The sequence below is a fragment of the Corythoichthys intestinalis genome, chromosome 13, assembly GCF_030265065.1.
Source record: "Corythoichthys intestinalis isolate RoL2023-P3 chromosome 13, ASM3026506v1, whole genome shotgun sequence".
NCBI classification, from domain to species: domain Eukaryota; kingdom Metazoa; phylum Chordata; class Actinopteri; order Syngnathiformes; family Syngnathidae; genus Corythoichthys; species Corythoichthys intestinalis.
The window spans coordinates 16,278,708-16,298,171 of NC_080407.1; the positions used below are offsets into that span (position 1 = coordinate 16,278,708).

General features: G+C 38.4%; 1 protein-coding gene across 3 annotated transcripts in view; it reads left to right on the top strand.

Annotated features, from left to right (window-relative positions):
• Positions 1-19,464, top strand: part of dock4b (dedicator of cytokinesis 4b) — a 237,364-nt gene that overhangs the window by 92,899 nt on the left and 125,001 nt on the right. For all 3 annotated transcript variants that reach the window (XM_057854988.1, XM_057854989.1, XM_057854990.1), the window contains exons 8-11: positions 6,507-6,588; positions 6,650-6,710; positions 6,774-6,906; positions 6,996-7,084. In XM_057854988.1, coding sequence (XP_057710971.1) covers positions 6,507-6,588; positions 6,650-6,710; positions 6,774-6,906; positions 6,996-7,084 — 365 coding nt within the window. The remainder of the gene's footprint in view (positions 1-6,506; positions 6,589-6,649; positions 6,711-6,773; positions 6,907-6,995; positions 7,085-19,464) is intronic.

The window sequence follows — 19,464 nt, forward strand, 5'->3', positions numbered from 1 at the left end:
TCCATGGCCTGGCCCCTCCCTACCTATTATTATTTGAGTAGTCGATTAATCGATGAACTAGTTAGTTCAAATAATCGAGTAATCGGATAAGGAACATAGAAAATTAAAATCCCTAAGCTGAGCCTCAAACAGTATAATAAAAATTAAAAAATGAGGATTTAAGTACAACAAAAGAAAAATTGTCTAATTTACATAGCCAAAGTCTGCTAGCTTAAATGCTATGAATTGCCTTTAACAAATAGTTCAAACACATATTTCCACAAAAAACAGCTAAATATACCTATAAACAAAATTATGAATGCATTAAAAAAAACATTAGCTCAAACAAAAACTTATCTCATTTTGGTCTTAACAGGGAGCAGTTGGATTCAGCCATCCGAAATGAGTTACATCATATTCACCGTTACCACCAGAGGGCAGTGTATCCACTCAAATTAATAAAACGAAATGCAAACAAACCATTACAACGCCAGTTTAATTAAACGAATACTCGAAGCAGCAAAATTTAATTTGAATCGTTTTTCTAATTGAATTACTTGAGTTAATCGATGAATCGTTGCTGCACTAGATTAAACTCCACAAACTGGTTTTAAAATGTTCTCCAAGAGTTTAAGACGACACAACGCTAAATGCCAATGTTAGCGCGAACGCTATGCTAATGCTATCAGTTACATTTAGTGTGTGATGATCATTCAACATAGAAAATTTAAATACTTGAGCTGAGCATCAAACGGTATTAAAAAAAAATAAATAAATAAATAAATGAGGATCTAAGTACAACAAAAGAACAATTGGCTAACTTACATAGCAAAAGTCTGCTAGCTTAATTGCTATAAAAGGCTAATTAAAAAAAAAAAAAAATTTAAACAATGCTCTTAACAAATGGTTCTAACACATATTCCAACAAAAAAACGGCAAAATATACCCATAAAGTGAAATAAGAATGCGTTAAAAAATCATTAGCTTATGTTGGCTCTAACAGGGAGCAGCTGGGTTCAGCCATGTGAAATGAGTTGTGTCATAATTACTTTTGCCACTAGAGGGCAGTGTATCCACTCAAATTAATAAAACGAAATGCAAACAAACCATTACGATGCCAGTTAAATTAAACAAATACTCAAAGCAGCAAAATTGAATTCGAATCGTTTTTCTAATTGACTTACTCGGGTTAATCGATTAATAGTTGCAGCACTAGATTAAACCCACCTAATGCCACAAACTGTTTTTAAAATGTTCTCCAAGAGTTTGAGACGACACAACGCTAAATGCCAATGTTAGCGCGAATGCTATGCTAACGCTACAAGTTACATTTAGTGTGTGATGATCATTCAACATAGAAAATTAAAATTCCTGAGCTGAGCATCAAACAGTATAAAAAATAAATAAATAAATGAGGCTCTACGTTCAACAAAAGAACAATTGGCTAACTTGCATAGCAAAAGTCCACTAGCTTAAATGCTATAAAATGCTAACTTTTTATTTATTTATTTATTTTTTACAATGCTCTGAGCAAATGGTTCAAACCCATATTCCAACCAAAAACGGCTAAATATACCCATGAACTGAAATAAGAATGCATTAAAAAATCAATAACTTATGTTGGTCCTAACAGGGAGCAGCTGGATTCAGACATGTGAAATGAGTTGTGTCAAAATTACTTTTGCCACTAGAGGGCAGTGAATCAACCCAAATCAATTAAACTAAATGCAAACACTTTCATCCTTTTATCCTGCTTTTAATCTAAATTTATGATTGTTTTGTTATTGTTGTTATGCTATTGTGTTCCAATCTTTCTTGTGAAGCGTCTTTGCGTGTCTTGAAAAGCGCTCTAGAAATAAAATGTTTGATTATTATGATAATTATTATTATTAAAAGTAAAAAGTACGGTGGCCAGCGCCCCTTTAAATCCCCTCTCTGCAATCCCCTGGTCCAAATCAACCCTCTGTTTAGCAACAAGTCAATTTGTTTGAAATCAATTAATATTTCTGACTTGAACATCGCAGAGTTTCAAGTTGAAAGCTTTTTCCGTGTTCTTTCTGCCCTTGTGCGAGTCGCTCAGACCGCTAGCCTTGTCAGCAATTTGGCCCATTGTCAGGCACTGTGGTGCATTACAAGGGTTTCTCTCCGCTTATCGCGCCAACTGTGAAAGTCACCTAACTGGATTAGCCCGACGGCCCAGCAGGATGCCTCGGTTGCCTCTTTTTCCGGACCGCGGCGCTAATGTTAGCCGTCCTTTCTAGTTTTGCCCGTCATGCGTTTTAATTTTCCAGTGGTTCGGAATGTTTTTTAATAAGATCTCATGCATTTTGAAGCAGTCGTTCTCATCTTGAACTGTTTTGATTAGGGCTGTAGCTATCGATTATTTTAGTAGTCGATTAATGCATCAACTGCAGTGGTATGACAAAGTATTTGAACCTTTTGGAATTTCTCACATTTCTACATAAAAAGACAATCGAATATGATCTGATCTTTGTCAAAATAACACAGATGAAAATACATTGTCTGCTTTAAGTAACCCGCCCCCAATTTATAGATTTCCATATTTTAATGAGGATAGCATGCAAACAATGACGGTGGGGGGGGGAAGTCAGTGAGCCCTCTGCCTAAGGAGAATTAAAGAGCAATTGAAACAAATTTTTACCAAAAATTTTAAGTCAGGTGTGTGCCCAATCACTGACGACTGGTTTAAAGCACACTATAAAACACTCACCTGGTAAGAATTGTGTTGATGAGAAGCATTGTCTGATGTGCGATCAAAAGAGCTGTCTGAAGACCGGCGATCAAGGATTGTTGATTTGTATAATGCTGTCTACAAATGGAGAGAGTTTGGCACTATTGCTTCTTTCGCAAGCATTGGCCGTTCACTAAAGATGATGCCAAAAGCTCAGCCAGAATACTCAGAAGTAAAAAAGAACCTTAGTGTCAGAAATCATGTCACAGTCCAATATCTCTGTGCACATATCAACATGTAAAACTATGGCCAAGAATGGTGTTCATGGGAGTACTCCGCGAACGAAGCCACTGCTGTCTAAAAAAAAAAAAACATTGTTGCTCGTTTAACGTTCGCAAAAAGGCACTTGGACACTCCACAGAAGTTTAGGCAATATATTTTGTGGACTGATGAAACCAAAGTTGAATTGTTTTGGAGTAACACTCAATGTCATTTGTGGAGGAAAAATGGAACAGCTCACCAACATCAACACCTCATCCCCATCGTAAAGCATGGTGGAGGGAGCATCATGTTTTGGGGCTGTTTTGCTGCCTCGGGGCCTGGACAACTTGCAATGGAATGGAAGAATGAATTCAAAAGTTTATCAGGATGTTTTGCAGGAAAACCCGAGGCCCTCTGTCAGACAGTTGAAGCTAAAAAGAGGATGGATGCCGCAAGAAGACAATGATCAAAAACGCAAAATTAAATCCGGAATGGTTTCAGAAGAACAAAGTACACGTTCTGGAGTGGCCAAGTCAAAGTCCAGACTTGAACCCTATTGAGAAGCTGTGGGATGATCTAAAGAGAACGATTCATTGCAGACATCCCAGGAATCTGACTGAACTACAGCAGTTTTGTAGAGAAGAATGGCCCACGATTAGTCTTGATCGGTGTGCCAGAATGATCTGCATCTACAGAAAGCGTCTGGTTGAAGTTATTGCTGCCAAAGAGGGTCCACAAAATATTAAATGTGATGGTTCACCTACTTATTTTCCCCCTATTGTCATTGTTCTGAATGTTCTGATAATGTTTCTTATGATTGTCTTGACGTACGCAGACTCCTGACTATAAGCTTTTAGTAGCTTCTTAAGGAGACCTGACTCACACATAATCTTGGCTCAGCACTGTGATATGATGTACACTTTAAAAATATGAATGCGTGTGTGAGTATATTGAAATTGTTTGCATACCATCCTCATTAAAACATGAAAACCTATAAATATTTGGATGGTTTTAGTTAGAGCAGAGTTTTTTCATCTGTGTGATTTTGACAGATCAGATCACATTCGATGGTGATTATATGCAGAAATGTGAGAAATCCCAAAAGGTTCAGATACTTTTTCATACCACTGTATTTTCTACTTTTTTCCCTCATTGTGAATCCTGCGTCTTATAGTCCAGTGCTTCTTATTTTTTGATTTATTTGGTTTTATAGGTAACACTATTTGACAGCAGTGTCATAAGACCATAAGACCATCATAATTATGACATGAGAATGACATGGGAATTAATGAATGCTTATGACGGATGTCATTAAGGGTCACAAACTCTAGTTATATCCAGCTTACATCAATTCAAAAGTGAGATAATTTGACACAAAATGACATCTGTCATAAGCATTCATTAATTCTTTAAAGGCAGTGTCATGTCAGAATTAAGATGGTCTTATGACAGTCCTATGGCGCCACTGTCAAATCAAGTGTTATAAAATACTATAACTAGCAATTAACTAAATAATTGGAACAGTAACCAAAGAAATATTTCGCATACAACGGGAATTTTTGATTATTTTCATCTGTAGCACTGCAATGCATGCTAGGAGGCATGTTGGACAGCAACAGTGTTTACAGCAGGTGGCAGCACAGGTTGACCATCTCCTCCAAGGGAGCAATGGTGGCCAAATGAAGCTTCTTCAGACAATAAAGCTTTGCAGTCAATTGGTTTGAAGCTTCATAGTGGTTCATTTGGTCTTATGACGTCTTATGATGCCGCTGTCAAATAAACTGTAACTGGTAAATATCTTTTGGTGTAAATATCCCATAATACAGTGAGGAAAGCTGCGGCTTATAGTCCAGTGAGGCTTATATATGAACACATGCTGTTTTCGTGTCAAATTTGGTGTGTGCCGGCTTATTGTAAGGTTCGCCTTATAGTCCAAAAATGCGTTGCAGAATACATTTTAGGAGATTTAAAACAAATAAATGAGGCTCTAAGTACAAGAGATTATTTGGCTAACTTGCATACATAAGTGGATTTTATGGGGGGGCCAGGGCCAGGCCCCCTCTGGTGTCCGAAAAGTGTCATTGCATGTAATTGACTTTCCTATATATATAAAAGTTGAAAAGCAGTAAAACTGCAACAAAAATGAATGAAATGAACAAAAAAATATATTTTTTATAATGGGTCAAAATCATTTTTCGAGCACCTTAGTCGGTCATTTGCTTTGCATATAAGTTTTTTTTTTAAAAAAAAACATTTTTTTTGAAAAAAAATATTTGAAAAAATGATTTTTTTCTTCGACCGAAAATATTTTTTTTTGATTGAAGCAACTTTTCGGGGGGATTGAATGATTTAGACACAAATGTCCTAATCATAATATGGCCCAAACACAAAAAGGATTGCTTCAATCAAAGAAAACTTTTTCAATGAAAAATTAAGTGTTCAAATGCAAATTTTTCATTCTCAAATATTTTTTCGCATTCAAAAACTTCTGTGATTGAAAATTTTATTTTTTTTAATTGAATGATTTTCTTTTTTAAAATCTATTTATTTTTGAAGCAACTTATTTTTAGATTGAATAATAAAGACAAAATTGTCCTCGCCAAAATGTGGCCCAAACACAAATCAACGTTACTTCAATCAAAAAAGTTGCTTCAATCAAAAAAACTTGACTTCAATTAAAAAAAAAAAAAAAAAAAAAAAAGATAGCTTTCACATGCATTTTTTGGGGGTGGGGGGGTTAGTTTCAAATTTATTTTTGCATTTAAACACTTTTTATTTTATGAAATTGAAGCAACATTTATTTTGGTTGAATAATAAAGACACAAATCTACCTCCATATGGCTCCGCCCAGGGGATACAATTTTTGACTGGGGTAACTACATTGGCACGACACCGGGGGGCGTACCATATTCAATGGATGAAAATCCTGGCGAAAAGTATTGCCTTAGAAGCCTGATTTAGAATTCCCCTCAAGAATAATGGGAAACAAAAAACACTCATTGTCAATTTATGATTATAAATAGTCTTGTTAGTTAATTTTATTGCTGACACTACGTTTCAGGGTCATCAACATGTTGTGCCCCCCCTTGCCCCAAAAGTCAAACTCCGCCTGTGCTTCCATAGCAAAAGTCCGCTAGCTTAAATGCTATAAAATGCTAACTTTAAAAAAAATAAATAAATGTATATATATATATATATATATGTAATGATTTTAACAAATGGTTCAAACACGTATTTTCACAAAAAATGGCTAGTATATTTCTAAACTAAATTACGAATGCATAAAAAAAACATTCAAACAAAAACTCATGTTTGTCTTAACAGGGAGCAACTGGATTCAGCCATTTTGAATAATTCATGTCATATTCACCTTTGCCACTAGAGGGCAGTATATCCCACCCGAATCAAACACTTTCTAAACAAGCCGTTACAACGGCACTCTAATTAAACGAATACTCGAAGCAGCAAAATTTGATTCGAAGCCTTTTCTCGAATTGAAATACTCATTTAATCGATTAATCGTTGCAGCACTAGTTTTGATGATAACATTTGTCTCCCCTGTCGTCTTCCACAGTGAAAGGTTCTTTGTGAGGCTCAATAAGAGCGGCTTGCCAAAGTCGCCGGAGAAGACGGAGCGACAGTGCACACTGTTTGTGGTGAGTTGTTGTAATCCTTAGAATTCCAAACCAAACGTGTCAAAATGATCTCTCGTTTCAGGATCTGGGGAGCAGCGATTTACGAAAAGACGTCTACATTGTCGTGCACATCATAAGAATAGGTGGGTTAGCCTAGTTTTTTTCAGGGCGTTACACTGAATCAATGCTTCAACGTTCTCGTGCAGGGAGAATGGGCGCAGGAGAGAAGAAAAACCAGTGTTCAGTTCAATACCGCCGTCCTTTCGGCTGCGCTGTCGTTAGCATCGCCGATCTGCTCACGGCAGACTCCAAGGACGACCACCTGCTCAAGGTTTACGCGTAAGTAACTCAATCACACTGAAGAACTTTGTTAAATGCAAATTTAGGCAATCAATTCATACTAATTGTCGCCCTCTCTGGTGGGTCAGGTGCAACACAGAAAGCGAGTGGTACCAAATCCATGAGAACATCATCAAAAAGGCTAATTCCAGATACAACCTATCAGGATCGAACACAGGTAAGTTCTATATTTGCCTCTTTTGCTAAATTATGCCTGTTCTGCATTCGGTGGCATCATAAGTCTGGAACCATGACATCAGTCCAATGTCCGGTCAGGCTGAGTCACAGCATCCAGTTCTTCTTTCCGGGGGAAGCAATTTAAAAGCCTCGCATCTGCAGTCTCCGCAGGAAGCGGTTGCAAAACGCGTTCGCACGATTGGTATAAATAGCCTCGTGCGCGCAGAGTGCGAACAACAGCATCAGCAGTTCGCCATGGCAACAGGCTAGCATTGTGCGTTTTGCAAAGCGTTAGCTTGAAATGCAAGGACGTCGGTTGACACCTGCGTTTCGAATCAACCAGACAAATTGCCTTAGTCAGCAACTCTGGGAACCGTCCCCCGTTTCAGAAGATGGTAATTTATCACGAGTCGTTCCTCATCTGAAGCATGCAGCAATTACGCTCAAAGTCACAGTCTGTGCGATATTTGATGATATAGAAGTGTGGCATATGGAGTACGTCGTGCGTGAATGAGCTAACATAAATGGTGTGGCGTAAATGGATAGTTAACTTGATTTATTTAAACCAGGGGTCCCCAAACTACTGCTCGCGGGCGGGATACAGCCCGCCTCCACATTTTGTCCAGCCCCCTGAACAATTTTTTTTTTTTTTTCCCCAATAGTGTTATTTATTTCCTGGCTGTTTTCTGTGAAGAACCCAGAGAGGGTTATTTGGTTATTATCTATTTAATTAATAGTGTTATTGTATTATATTATATTTTGGGCTGTCAAACGATTAAAATTTTTAATCTAGTTAATCACAGCTTAAAAATTAATTAATCGTAATTAATCGCAATTCAAACCGTCTATAAAATATGCCATATTTTTCTGTAAATTAGTGTTGGAATAGAAAGATAAGATACAAGACGTATATATGCATTCAACATACGGTACATAAGTACTGTATTTGTTTATTATAACAATGCATCAACAAGATGGCATCAACATTATTAACATTCTCTTAAAGCGATGCATGGATAGAAAGACTTGTAGTTCTCAAAAGATAAATGTTAGTACAAGTTATAGAAATGTTATATTAAAACCCCTCTTAATGTTTTCGTTTTATTAAAATTTGTAAAATGTTCAATCAAAAAATAAACTAGTAGCGCGCCATTGTTGATGTCAATAATTACACCATGCTCACTCATTGTGCTGAAATCCATAAAATCATTTGGACCCAAGCGCCAGCAGAGGGTGCCAAACACTAAAAAAACAAGTAACAGGCGGACATTACACTGCTGACATTTTAATCCGAGCGGGGCATGTGCGTTAATTGCGTCAAATATTTTAACGTGATTAATTAAAAAAAAAAAAATTACCGCCCGTTAACGCGATAATTTTGACAGCCCTGATTATATTATATTATATTATAATATATGATATTATATTGTATTTTGGGCTGTCAAATGATTAAAATTTTTAATCTAGTTAATCACAGCTTAGAAATAATTAATTAATCGTAATTAATCGCAATTCAAACCTTCTATAAAATATGCCATAGTTTTCTGTAAATTATTGTTGGAATGCTAAGATAAGACACAAGACGGATATATACATTCAACATACTGTACATAAGTACTGTATGTGTTTATTATAACAATGAATCAATAAGATGGCTTATTAACATTCTGTTAAAGCGATCCATAGATAGAAAGACTTGTAGTTCTTAAAAGATAAATGTTTGTACAATTTATAGAAATTGTATATTAAAACCCTTCTTAATGTTTTCGTTTTAATAAAATTTCTAAAATTTTCAAACAAAAAATAAACTAGTAGCTCGCCATTGTTGATGTCAATAATTACACAATGCTCATGGTGCTGAAACCCATAAAATCAGTCGCACCCAAGCGCCAGCAGAGGGTGACAAAACACCAAAAAACACAAATAACAAATGGACATGACACTGTGCTGTCATTTTAATCTGTTTGAGCGGGGCATGTGCGTTAAATGCGGCAAATGTTTTAAGGTGATTAATTAAAAAAATTAATTACCACCAGTTAACGGAATAATTTTGACAGCCCTATCTATTGTATTATATTATATTATATTATATTATTTACTTTTGTTCCGTGAAGAATTCAGAAAAGGTTATTTGATTGTGGCTTTTTGAAAAACAATACATTTTTACATTTAGGCACTCCTGCAATCGTCACACTTTTTCTGTTACAAATAAAGATGTCGGACCCGATCGATCGGCATCCCGATCGATTGGGTCCGATCACGTCATTTTCAAAATATCGGAATCGGCAAAAAATATCGGACATTTATTTTTTTATTATATATATTTTTTTTAATCAAATCGTTTTCTAATTGTATTTAACGTTACAGACAAAATGTCTTACACTCATCCAGAGTCTTTAGTTTTGGCTTAAAGTAGGGCTGTCAAATTTATCGCGTTAACGGCGGTAATTAATTTTTTAAAAATTAATCACGTTAAAATATTTAACGCAATTAACGCATGCGCTGCACGACCCACACACGCATTGTCGCGTTCAATCTATAATGGCGCCTGTATGTAGAGCTAAAAGGCAGCGTTAAATGAGTAGAGAGAATTTTGTCTTTGGAGCCTTTATGTAATTGGCTAAAGCCTTACAATCCCTCTCTCAACAATTACAAATATCGTGGGAAGCAATGTGGGGAAGAAAGGTAGTAGTTGATCTTTTTCTTAACACCCTGTGTTATTTCCCAACGCAGAGAAGATATATCAATTGGTGGCAGTACGCACAGTCATGGTTGCACTTCCCATCATGCATTTGGGCAGAACAGTTAAATGGCTACAGTATCATTTACTGAAAGCTCAACAAATACACTAGATGGCAATATTTAGTCACAATATACAAAGTCACATTTATCCTTCAAGAATTACAAGTCTTTCTATCCGTGGATCCCTCTCACAGAAAGAATGTTAATAATGTAAATGCCATCTTGAGGATTTATTGTCATAATAAACAAATACAGTACTTATGTACTGCATGTTAAATGTATATATTGGTCCGAGTTTTATTCATTTTTTTCTTGATGCATTGCCAAAATGTATATGATCGGGAAAAATTATCGGGAATGATTGGAATTGAATCGGGACCAAAAAAAAAAAAAAATCGGATAGGGAAATATCGGGATCGGCAGATACTCAAACTAAAACGATCGGGAGCAAAAAAACATGATCGGAACAACCCTAGTTACAAACTGACCCGGCCCCTCATCAGAGAAGGAAAAAGTTATGTGGCCCTCACAGGAAAAAGTTTGGGCACCCCTGATTTAAACGAATACGGTGGGTTATAATCTGGGATCTTTTGCTAACTACCACAATACATATTCCTGAGGTTAGTTCATCTTTTTTTAATTGGCTCATTGGCTGCCATTGATGGTGAGTAACATCGAATCCATTAGGATGATGAGAGACTGTAAAAGATGTTAAAGATTGTTAGATTTTGACCTTTTAGCCAGATTGACGGAATCGCACCAGCCGAACCACACTGGCGCAATTCCAATGACCTGGGCCGGCGCAAAACCAACAACACAGCCAAAAGGCCAAACTGCGCGTTCACCTTAGTTTTAACTCTTTGTATTTACTGCATTTTAAAATCTGGAAGAAGGCTTCGAAACACAAGTTGACAATTTATTCCAAGTCGACAGCAATCAGACAACGGCGAAAATAGCAAACAGATCCAGACGAAGAGGAAGGCTGGATCCAGGGTCACCATATCACAGGTCAACAAAAGGATCCCGAGAAAAGACTATCTAAAGAATTCAGTCTTATGAAGTTTTTTTTGGGGCGGGCTGTGGGCCGGAAGAAGAATGTGTTTGGGCGTTGTTTAGGGTTATTGTCTGTTGTGGATTGGGGAGGAAGGTTCAGGCATTACTCTTGTCAGGGCAACGATAATTGAGGATTTTGCCAGTCTCAGCACCACGTGAGTGCTGAGTGTTAACTTCTCAGTCGCGGGTTCCTCTGTTATCAGATGTTCCTTGTAGGAGGATGTGGGATGTCCTTTTACTATTCTGGACTGTTCGTTGTTGGTTACCAGAAGAGATGATGGTGGGATTTGATGGTCCAGACTTCACCTGCTTGTCCTGCTCCGTCAGCGTCAATCTCGCTCAGTCAGCTGCATGGCGTGCGCATTGGTTTTCGCTAGTCAGAAGGCATCCTGTAGTTGTTATGCCCTTATATGCCCGTTGCCTTGGCACTGCCAATTCCAATCACTCCAAGTCCAACTACTGATACTTCAAATATATTCTACTTGTTTCTTAAACTATGATTTAAAGGCTATTTATTTTATATTGGGTGTGTCAAAGTAATATAAACAGTCAAACAGTTGTGTAGTCTTTGTATCGTATAGCTTCCCTGCGCTCTCCTTGCTAACTGTTCAAAACAGTACATTACTTTCAATTAATTGTACTCACCTGTAAGTCACGAACTGTTTTTTTTTTTTTTTTTTTTAAAGTTGCCTGAGAGTTGCCCAAGATGAAGCTCACTAGGCTGAATACTAATGCTAACGAGAATGCAAATGCTATGCTAACGCTCTGAGCCAAGTAGCCAACCATCAATCAGACAACTCGCAGGTCATTCAACCAAATTGTAGCACAAGCCCCTTCACGTCCTCAGTAACAGAAATGGTGTTGCAAATATGGGAAAAGTAATGAGGTAATTAAGTTTTGTAAGTAATTAAGTAGTAATTTAATAATAGGTAATTAATTAGATTACTCACTACTGAAAAAAATAACGCTGTTCGAAACGCTGTTATACTCTAACGCTGTTATTACCAACACTGGTGACGAACATAACGTGATAATTCATCCGCGTGACTGCGGAGAAAATAATAGTGTCATAACTATAGTCAAGCTTGAAAATCGAGCCGCAAAATGTCATTGTTTCAATCTCTCAATATTTTTACAGGATATTCTTTTTATCCAAGTGTTTTTCCCCAATTGCTAAAGAAATGGGATGGTCATGACAAATAGCAGTCTTGTGCTAAATGGAATATGAAATATTCAAAATGCATATATTCAGTACGACATGGCAAAATTCCGACATTATGGTCAAAACTTTCGACATCTTTCACCTCCTGAATGATATTTTATGCCACCGGAGTTAGTCTGGCTTTTGTCATTTCCCTGCCCCCGCTTCGGAGAGCGCAAACAATCCAGGAGACGTGACGCCTGGCCGACATGCCTACCCAAAACGAGTGATGTTTCAAAGCCTTATTCTCGCCTTTCAAAGCGAAAAATCACACAAAACTACCTCGGATCATATGATACGGCGGCGGAGTTGTTGATTGTCTTTGCCGATCGGCAACCCGCCCGGCGGCGAGCAAGTTACAGCTCACCGTTCCCTTGCAGCGGGCAGGAGAGCTTGTTTGCCGGGGAAGCAGCTGGAGAATGACCGCCAGACAAACCGGCCGACGTCGGAGGAGCGCGTAGCGGCCACATGGTCAACACGAATATGGCGTGAAATGTTTGCTTAACTACACGGCAAAGACATAAACAGTGAGAGAGGCGGCGTGCAGTTGTTGTGCAGCTTACATGGCAGGATGTGTCTGCGGAGAACTTTTCTACATGTCCGTCCGTGATCAAACGTTAGAAAATAGTCCTTTAATTAAAGAACGTTTGTAGTGTTTACTTTGAAAACGCTGTATTCGCGGCCATTTTTAACACAAATTTTCAATTTCTGATGGGGTGGAAAATTTGACAGAACACCAGGCACACGAAGAGGGCAATAAGCAGAGTATAGCGCTCTCCCGGCGGGCACGCGAAGGACAGATGGAGGTGTGCGACAAGCTGCCGGTCGTCGGCCGAGTGGCATTCTCGGTGGACAAGTAGCATTGTCAGCCACAATATGCAGGCCACCTCCGTATTAAAACATGTGCCGTGATCCCAGTATTTGACATACTGTAATACAAAATATGATGTTTAGTCACTTCCTCATAAGTCCAATGTTCCCGCAGTTGTCGGACTTGTTTTGGCCATTCTCCGAGGGTGAACGTGAACTTTTTGAAACCCAAAAAGGCTCACACGCCTCTCCCTTTTGCAGCAACAAAACCCTGCAGCACATTTGGCTAGCGTGATGCGAAAAATAAACAAATTAATCCGCAAAATCATCCATCTGCATGCTATAAAGCAATGCTTTATTGTGAGATGCTGACATTCACTTTCGTCCTCAATCCGAGACTGGAGCCGGAAGTCAGTCATTTTCATGGCGCAGGACTAAAAAATTGAATAAATAAAACGACCGCTTCCACACACATCCAAGTGGTCCAATTTATACAGGAGCATAAAATACCGCGTGAAATATGAAATAAACATGAATTTGGTGTCATAGGTGATGCCAAAAGATCAATTGGCAAACTTGCATAGCAAAAGTCTACGAGCTTAAATGTTATAAAAGGCTAACAATATTTTTTTATGCTCTTTACAAATCGTTCAAACACATAGTCCCTAAAAAAAACGGCTAAATATACCTAAAACCTAAATTGCGATTGCATAAAATAACATTCGCTTGAACAAAAATTTACCTCATGTTGGTCTTAACAGGGAGCAGCTTAATACAGCCATGTTAAATGAGTTATACGTCATATTCACTGTTGCCACTAGAGGGCAGTGTCTCCACAAAAAAAAAAAAAAACTAAATGCAAACACTTTCAAAACAAACCATGACAATGTCACTCTACTAGTGGCAAAATTTGATTCAAAGCTCTTTTCTAATCGAATTAGTCGAGTTAATCGATTAATCATTTCAGCACCACTCCTTGGTCATGTGACCAATGGACTCAAAAAGACAGCAAGAACCAAAAGTCATATTTGCCATGTGGCAAAATGGATTTTGCCATGTGGCATTTTTTTTTTTGCCATGTGGCATTTTTGGGGCGTATATGGCAAAATGCATTTTGGTTCGTGGCATTTTTTGGAGGCGTATATGGCATTTTTTGGGGGTATATGGCAGTTTTGCAAGAAATGCACGTCCATGCCATTGACAGCTGTGCACGTCCAAATTATCCATTCATTTTAATTGGCAGAAAAACATGTGTGGCTGTTATTTTTTTACCATAAACATTAGAGTGCATTGACAGTCACCTGGCACCCAAGTAAGGCTATACCATGGACGGCTATGCACGTCCAAATTTTCAATTTTAAATGGCAGAAAAACGTGTGGCTGTGATTTTTGATCACACACTTACCATTAGAGCGCATTGACATTCAACTGGCACCCGAGTAAGGCTACGCCATTGACGGCTACGCACGTCCAAATTTTCCATTCATTTTCAATTAAAATCCATTTTGCCACACACCCCAAAATTGCCACAGGGCAAAATACATTTTGCCGTATGGCAAAACAATGCCACATGGCAAAATCCATTTTACCACATGGCAAAAAAAATGCCACATGGCAAAATCCATTTTGCCACATGGCATAAAAAATACCACATGGCAAAAAAATGCCACGTGGCAAAATCCATTTTGCCACATGGCAAAAAAAAATGCCACATGGCAAACTCCATTTTGCCACATGGCAAAAAAATGCCAGATGGCAAAATCCATTTTGCCACATGGCAAAAAAAAAAAGCCACATGGCAAAATCCATTTTGCTACATGGCAAATACCACTTTTGGTTCTTGGCCCTGCTGAATCTGTGTGGGCTGACAGCACTCCACTCACTTGATTATTTAGGCTATGCCTCTTGGTGGGCATCAGGGTGAGAATCAGCCAAATGAGGAGGAGATGGAGGAAGAACTGGATGTACTGGAGTGATTATGGAATTTGAATAGGATTGTTTGCACTAGATTCTTGTTTTTGCAGCATTTTGCGGCACTTTTCATTGAATCCACCTAAAAAATAAATGCTATTCATATTATTCAAGAAAAGTTTTCTTGATAATTGGCATCAATAACTGACGCTGGGCTTCTGGTTTTGATAGTGGGGCCAATGAATTAATTTTCCTTATTGTCTACCCCTGGAAAGGGAACAATATATATAGTTACGCAGATGCTATGCATGTGTCGTTTTTATTTTTCATTGGAAATGAATATATTTTTTCTCCCAGTGCACTGAAAGGGTTTCATAAGAGTGTTTGTGCAAGCTATGAGTCAGGCCAGGTAGTTACTTCAGCTCTCACCTCCATGCGAGCGTAGGCGATTCTGCGACAGCTCAACTGTTTTGGACTTTTCAAGTGGAGGCAGGTTGAACACCCGGACTGCAACGGGGTCCGTTTGCTTAATTATTTTACCACGATAGCTTTTGGAGCTCGCTGCGCGACGGAAGAATCATAACTTTTAGTTTGAGTTGTCATCATGCCTTTGTGCCACAGAGCAGACTATTAGTATAACTTATGTAAACCTCATGACTGTTTTGAAGTGTGTCAGGGAAATGAGTCACTACATTGTGAATCAAATAAAACTGGAAAATTCTATCAAGGTATGCGGTAGTTGTTACATGTGGCTGGGATTTTTGACCATGCACTTACCATTACAGCGCATTGACATTCATCTGGCAACCAAATAGGGCTATGCCACTGACGTCTATGAACGTCCAAATTTTCCATTTTAAATGGCAGAAAAACATGTGTGGCTGTGATTTTTGATCATACACTTATCGTTAGAGCGCACTGACATTCAACTGGCACCCAAGTAAGGCCATTCCATTGACGGCTATGCACATCCAAATTTTCAATTAATTTTAAACCAAATTCTATTTTGCCACATACCAAAAAAAAAAATGCCACGTGGCAAAATCAATTTTGCCACATGGCAAAAAAAAGTCATATGGCAAAAAAAAAAAAAAAAAAAAAAATGGCACATGGCAAAATCCATTTTGCCACTTGCCAAAAAAATGCCACATGCCAAAAAAATGCCACATGGCAACATCCATTATGCTACATGGCAAAAAAAAGTCACATGGCTTAATCCATTTGCCACATAGCAAATACAACTTTTGGTTCTCGCTGTCTCTCAATGAACCACCATGAAGCTTTGAACCAATTGGCTGCAAACCTTCATTGCTTCAAGAAGCTGCATTTGGCCATCACTGCTCCTTTGGGGTAGACAGTCAACCTCTGCTGCCACCTGATGTCAATGCTGTTGTCATACAACATGCCTCCTAGCATGCATTGCAGCGCTACAGATGAAAATAACAATCGAAATTCATGTTCTGTGCTAAGTTCTGTTCTTTCATTAATTGCTCATTATGGTATTTGGTAACATTTTATTTGACAGTGGCGCCATAAGACTGCCGTAAGACCATCATAATTATGATACGACACTGCCATGAGCATTAATGAATGGTTATACCAGATGTCATTTAGTATATTCCAGCAAATTATCTCACTTTTGAATATATGTAAAAGATCCGAGCTGAACATAAATGGAGTTAGAGTCATAATTTGCCGGATGAATCTTCATTCACATTCACTAATACCCATAATAGTGTTGTATCACAATTATGACAGTCTTATGGCAGTGTAATGACACCGCTCTCACTTAAAATGTTACCTATTAACCCAAATAAATCAAGAAATAAGCTGCACTGGACTATAAGCCGCATGTTTAAAAAATGATGGGAAAAAGTAGCGGCTTATAGTCCGAAGTACGTTTTTTTCAAGGGAGAAAGTCATTTTTCAAAATGGGGGTAATTCCCCCTTGCTTCAGATAAAGGACATTTACAGTGGTTGTGTTTTTGTGTGTGTTTGTTTTTCCTGTGAAAAACAGAATTGAACCTGTCTCTATGCAGCTTCTTTATATGCAATAGTTAGGTGCAATACATTAACGTGCAATATTCAATGTCTTAACTGTCAACTGCTGCTTCTTCACTCGATTATTTGCAGTGCCTGAAAATAAGGCTATCCCATACACTTTTTATATTATATTTATTTGGATTTCACACTTTTTTACTTGCAAGTGATTTGAGATTTCAACTTATCCTGTACTGTAAAGGGAGATTTCATTTCATTGTACAACTGTATCATCTCAATAAAGGGTTGTTCTATTCTATTCTATTCTATTCTATTCTATTCTATTCTATTCTATTCTATTCTATTCTATTCTATTCTATTCTATTCTATTCTATTCTATTCTATTCTAAGCAGCTTCCAACTCGAGTTTTGCAGGTTAGCAAGTTCACACAGTTTAATGTTATGCTACTTTCAGTAGCAAAATTAGTGGCATGTTCCCCTCTTCCTCAACATTGGTGTCTTTTTACATGACTTGACCGTAATTTTCATACTATTAGGTGCACCTCACTATAAGCCGCCACCCACCAAATTTGACACCAAAACAGCATTTGTTCATAGATAAGCCGCACTGGACTATAAGCCGCCTCACGATATTATGGGATATTTACAGCAAAAGATATCAACCGATAACACTTTATTTGACAGCACAGCGTTATTATCAGATTGCCATCGGGCCAAATGAACCAAAATGAAGCTTTGAACCAATTGGCTGCAAAGCTTCATTGTTTCAAGAAGCTTCATTTGGCTATCACTGTTCTCTTGGGGGAGACAGTCAACCTCTGTTGCCACCTGCTAAATAAAGTGTTACCTATTAACCCAAATAAATCAACAAATAAACTGCACTAGGCAATAAGCCGCATGTTTCAAAATGTGGGGAAAAAGTAGTGGCTTATAGTCCGAAAATTACGGTAATTTCAAGAGAGAAAGTCGTTTTTCAAAATGGGGGTAATTCCTTCTTTCTTCAGATAAAGGAAATTTACAGCGGTTGTGTTTTGTGTGTGTGTTTGTGTGTGTTTTTCCTGTGATACACAGACTGGGACTTCTCTTTATGCAGCATGTTTTGCTGGTTCTATAGTTTCCATCAGAGTTCACGACATTTCCTACAGTTGAATTAACTTCTCTCTAAGCAGCTACCTAATCGAGTTTTGCAGGTTAGAAAGTTCACACAGTTTAATCTTTTGCTAACTCTGATGCAAGTAGGGACTTTCAGCAGCAAAATTAGTGGTGCGTTCCCCACCTCCACAACATTGACGTCTTTTTACATGACTTACAGTGGTTGCTGTTGCTGCTGGCTGAAAAAAACACAAGCAACAACAAGAAATACATTGAACGCCTAACTACACTAACTACTAATATGTTGGTGCTATCGTCAGCTAAATGTATGTATGTTGACACCATGTGGGGGGCCTGTTGACCAGGGAAAGAGGGGGAAGAAGGTGGGGGAGTCTATAAGTGAAGTGATAGAAAGGGGTAGAGTGTACACAACTCATCTCTGTGATCTAGAACCCAGTAATCGTGTGAATGCCTTGTGAGTGTAAGCCCGTTGGCGACCGACCCTACGCCGCCCCATCGCCAGTCCCAACACCGGGACTCCCCACCCGAGCGCACCCAATAACATCCAGCCGCACGCGCGCCCACTTCTAATATCCCTCGTCTTCGAAGGGGGCGGCAAGTTGAGATGTATTGCTGTCAGGGTTGTGTGAGTGTGCGGGGTGGGAGGGGGTCTAATCATCAGCCAATCAGACATGCGTTTGAGGGGAAAAAATGAACTGGCATATTCAGCAAGTGAAAAGGGGTATTTGTAAATCTATGTCTGAACGTAATGAAAATACAGTCATTCACTTTATAATGGTATCCTTACAACATATGGGAAGACAATCTAATATATATATACCTGAACTAACGACGTATATAATGCAAATAAGGTTGCTTAAAAGTATGTAGGGACAATGTGAGCATCCTGAATAGTTGTTAGTGTTATGTCCCTACCGTCCTTATGCAAACCTGGCTTGAAGAGGCCCCTCGTTTTCATCCCTTCAACAAAAACCCTCAAGCGCGACCTTGTTTTGCACGTGCTATTATTCATGCTGACATTCTAAGTTATCCCATAAGGGCAGCATCGTATGGAGGCTGGTTTTAAATATAAAAGGACTCGCAAGTGAGTCACAGGTGTTATTTTTTTCTTTGTTGCTTTCTTGTTCATGTGCGCAGTGGGTGTTTGTTTGCACACACATAGCCGCAGCTCATTGTGGTTATTAATATACAGTAGGTGGCAGGTTGGCTGCAGTGAACTCGGTGAGCTTTTTTTTTAAAAAAAAAAATCTAGAGCAGATACAGTGGGGCTAACTTCTTCTATCGAGGTCTGTTACCTGTATTAATGGCACCCGTTTTAACTCATTAGCGGTCTCAAACACACCTGTCCACAACCTCAGTCAGTCACACTCCAAACTCCTCTATGGCCAAGACCAAACAGCCGTCGAAGGTCACCAGAGACAAAATTGTAGACCTACACCAGGCTGGGAAGACTGAATCTGCAATAGGTAAAACGCTTGGTGTAAAGAAATCAACTGTGGGTGCAATTATTAGAAAATGGAAGACATACAAGACCACTGATAAGCTCCCTC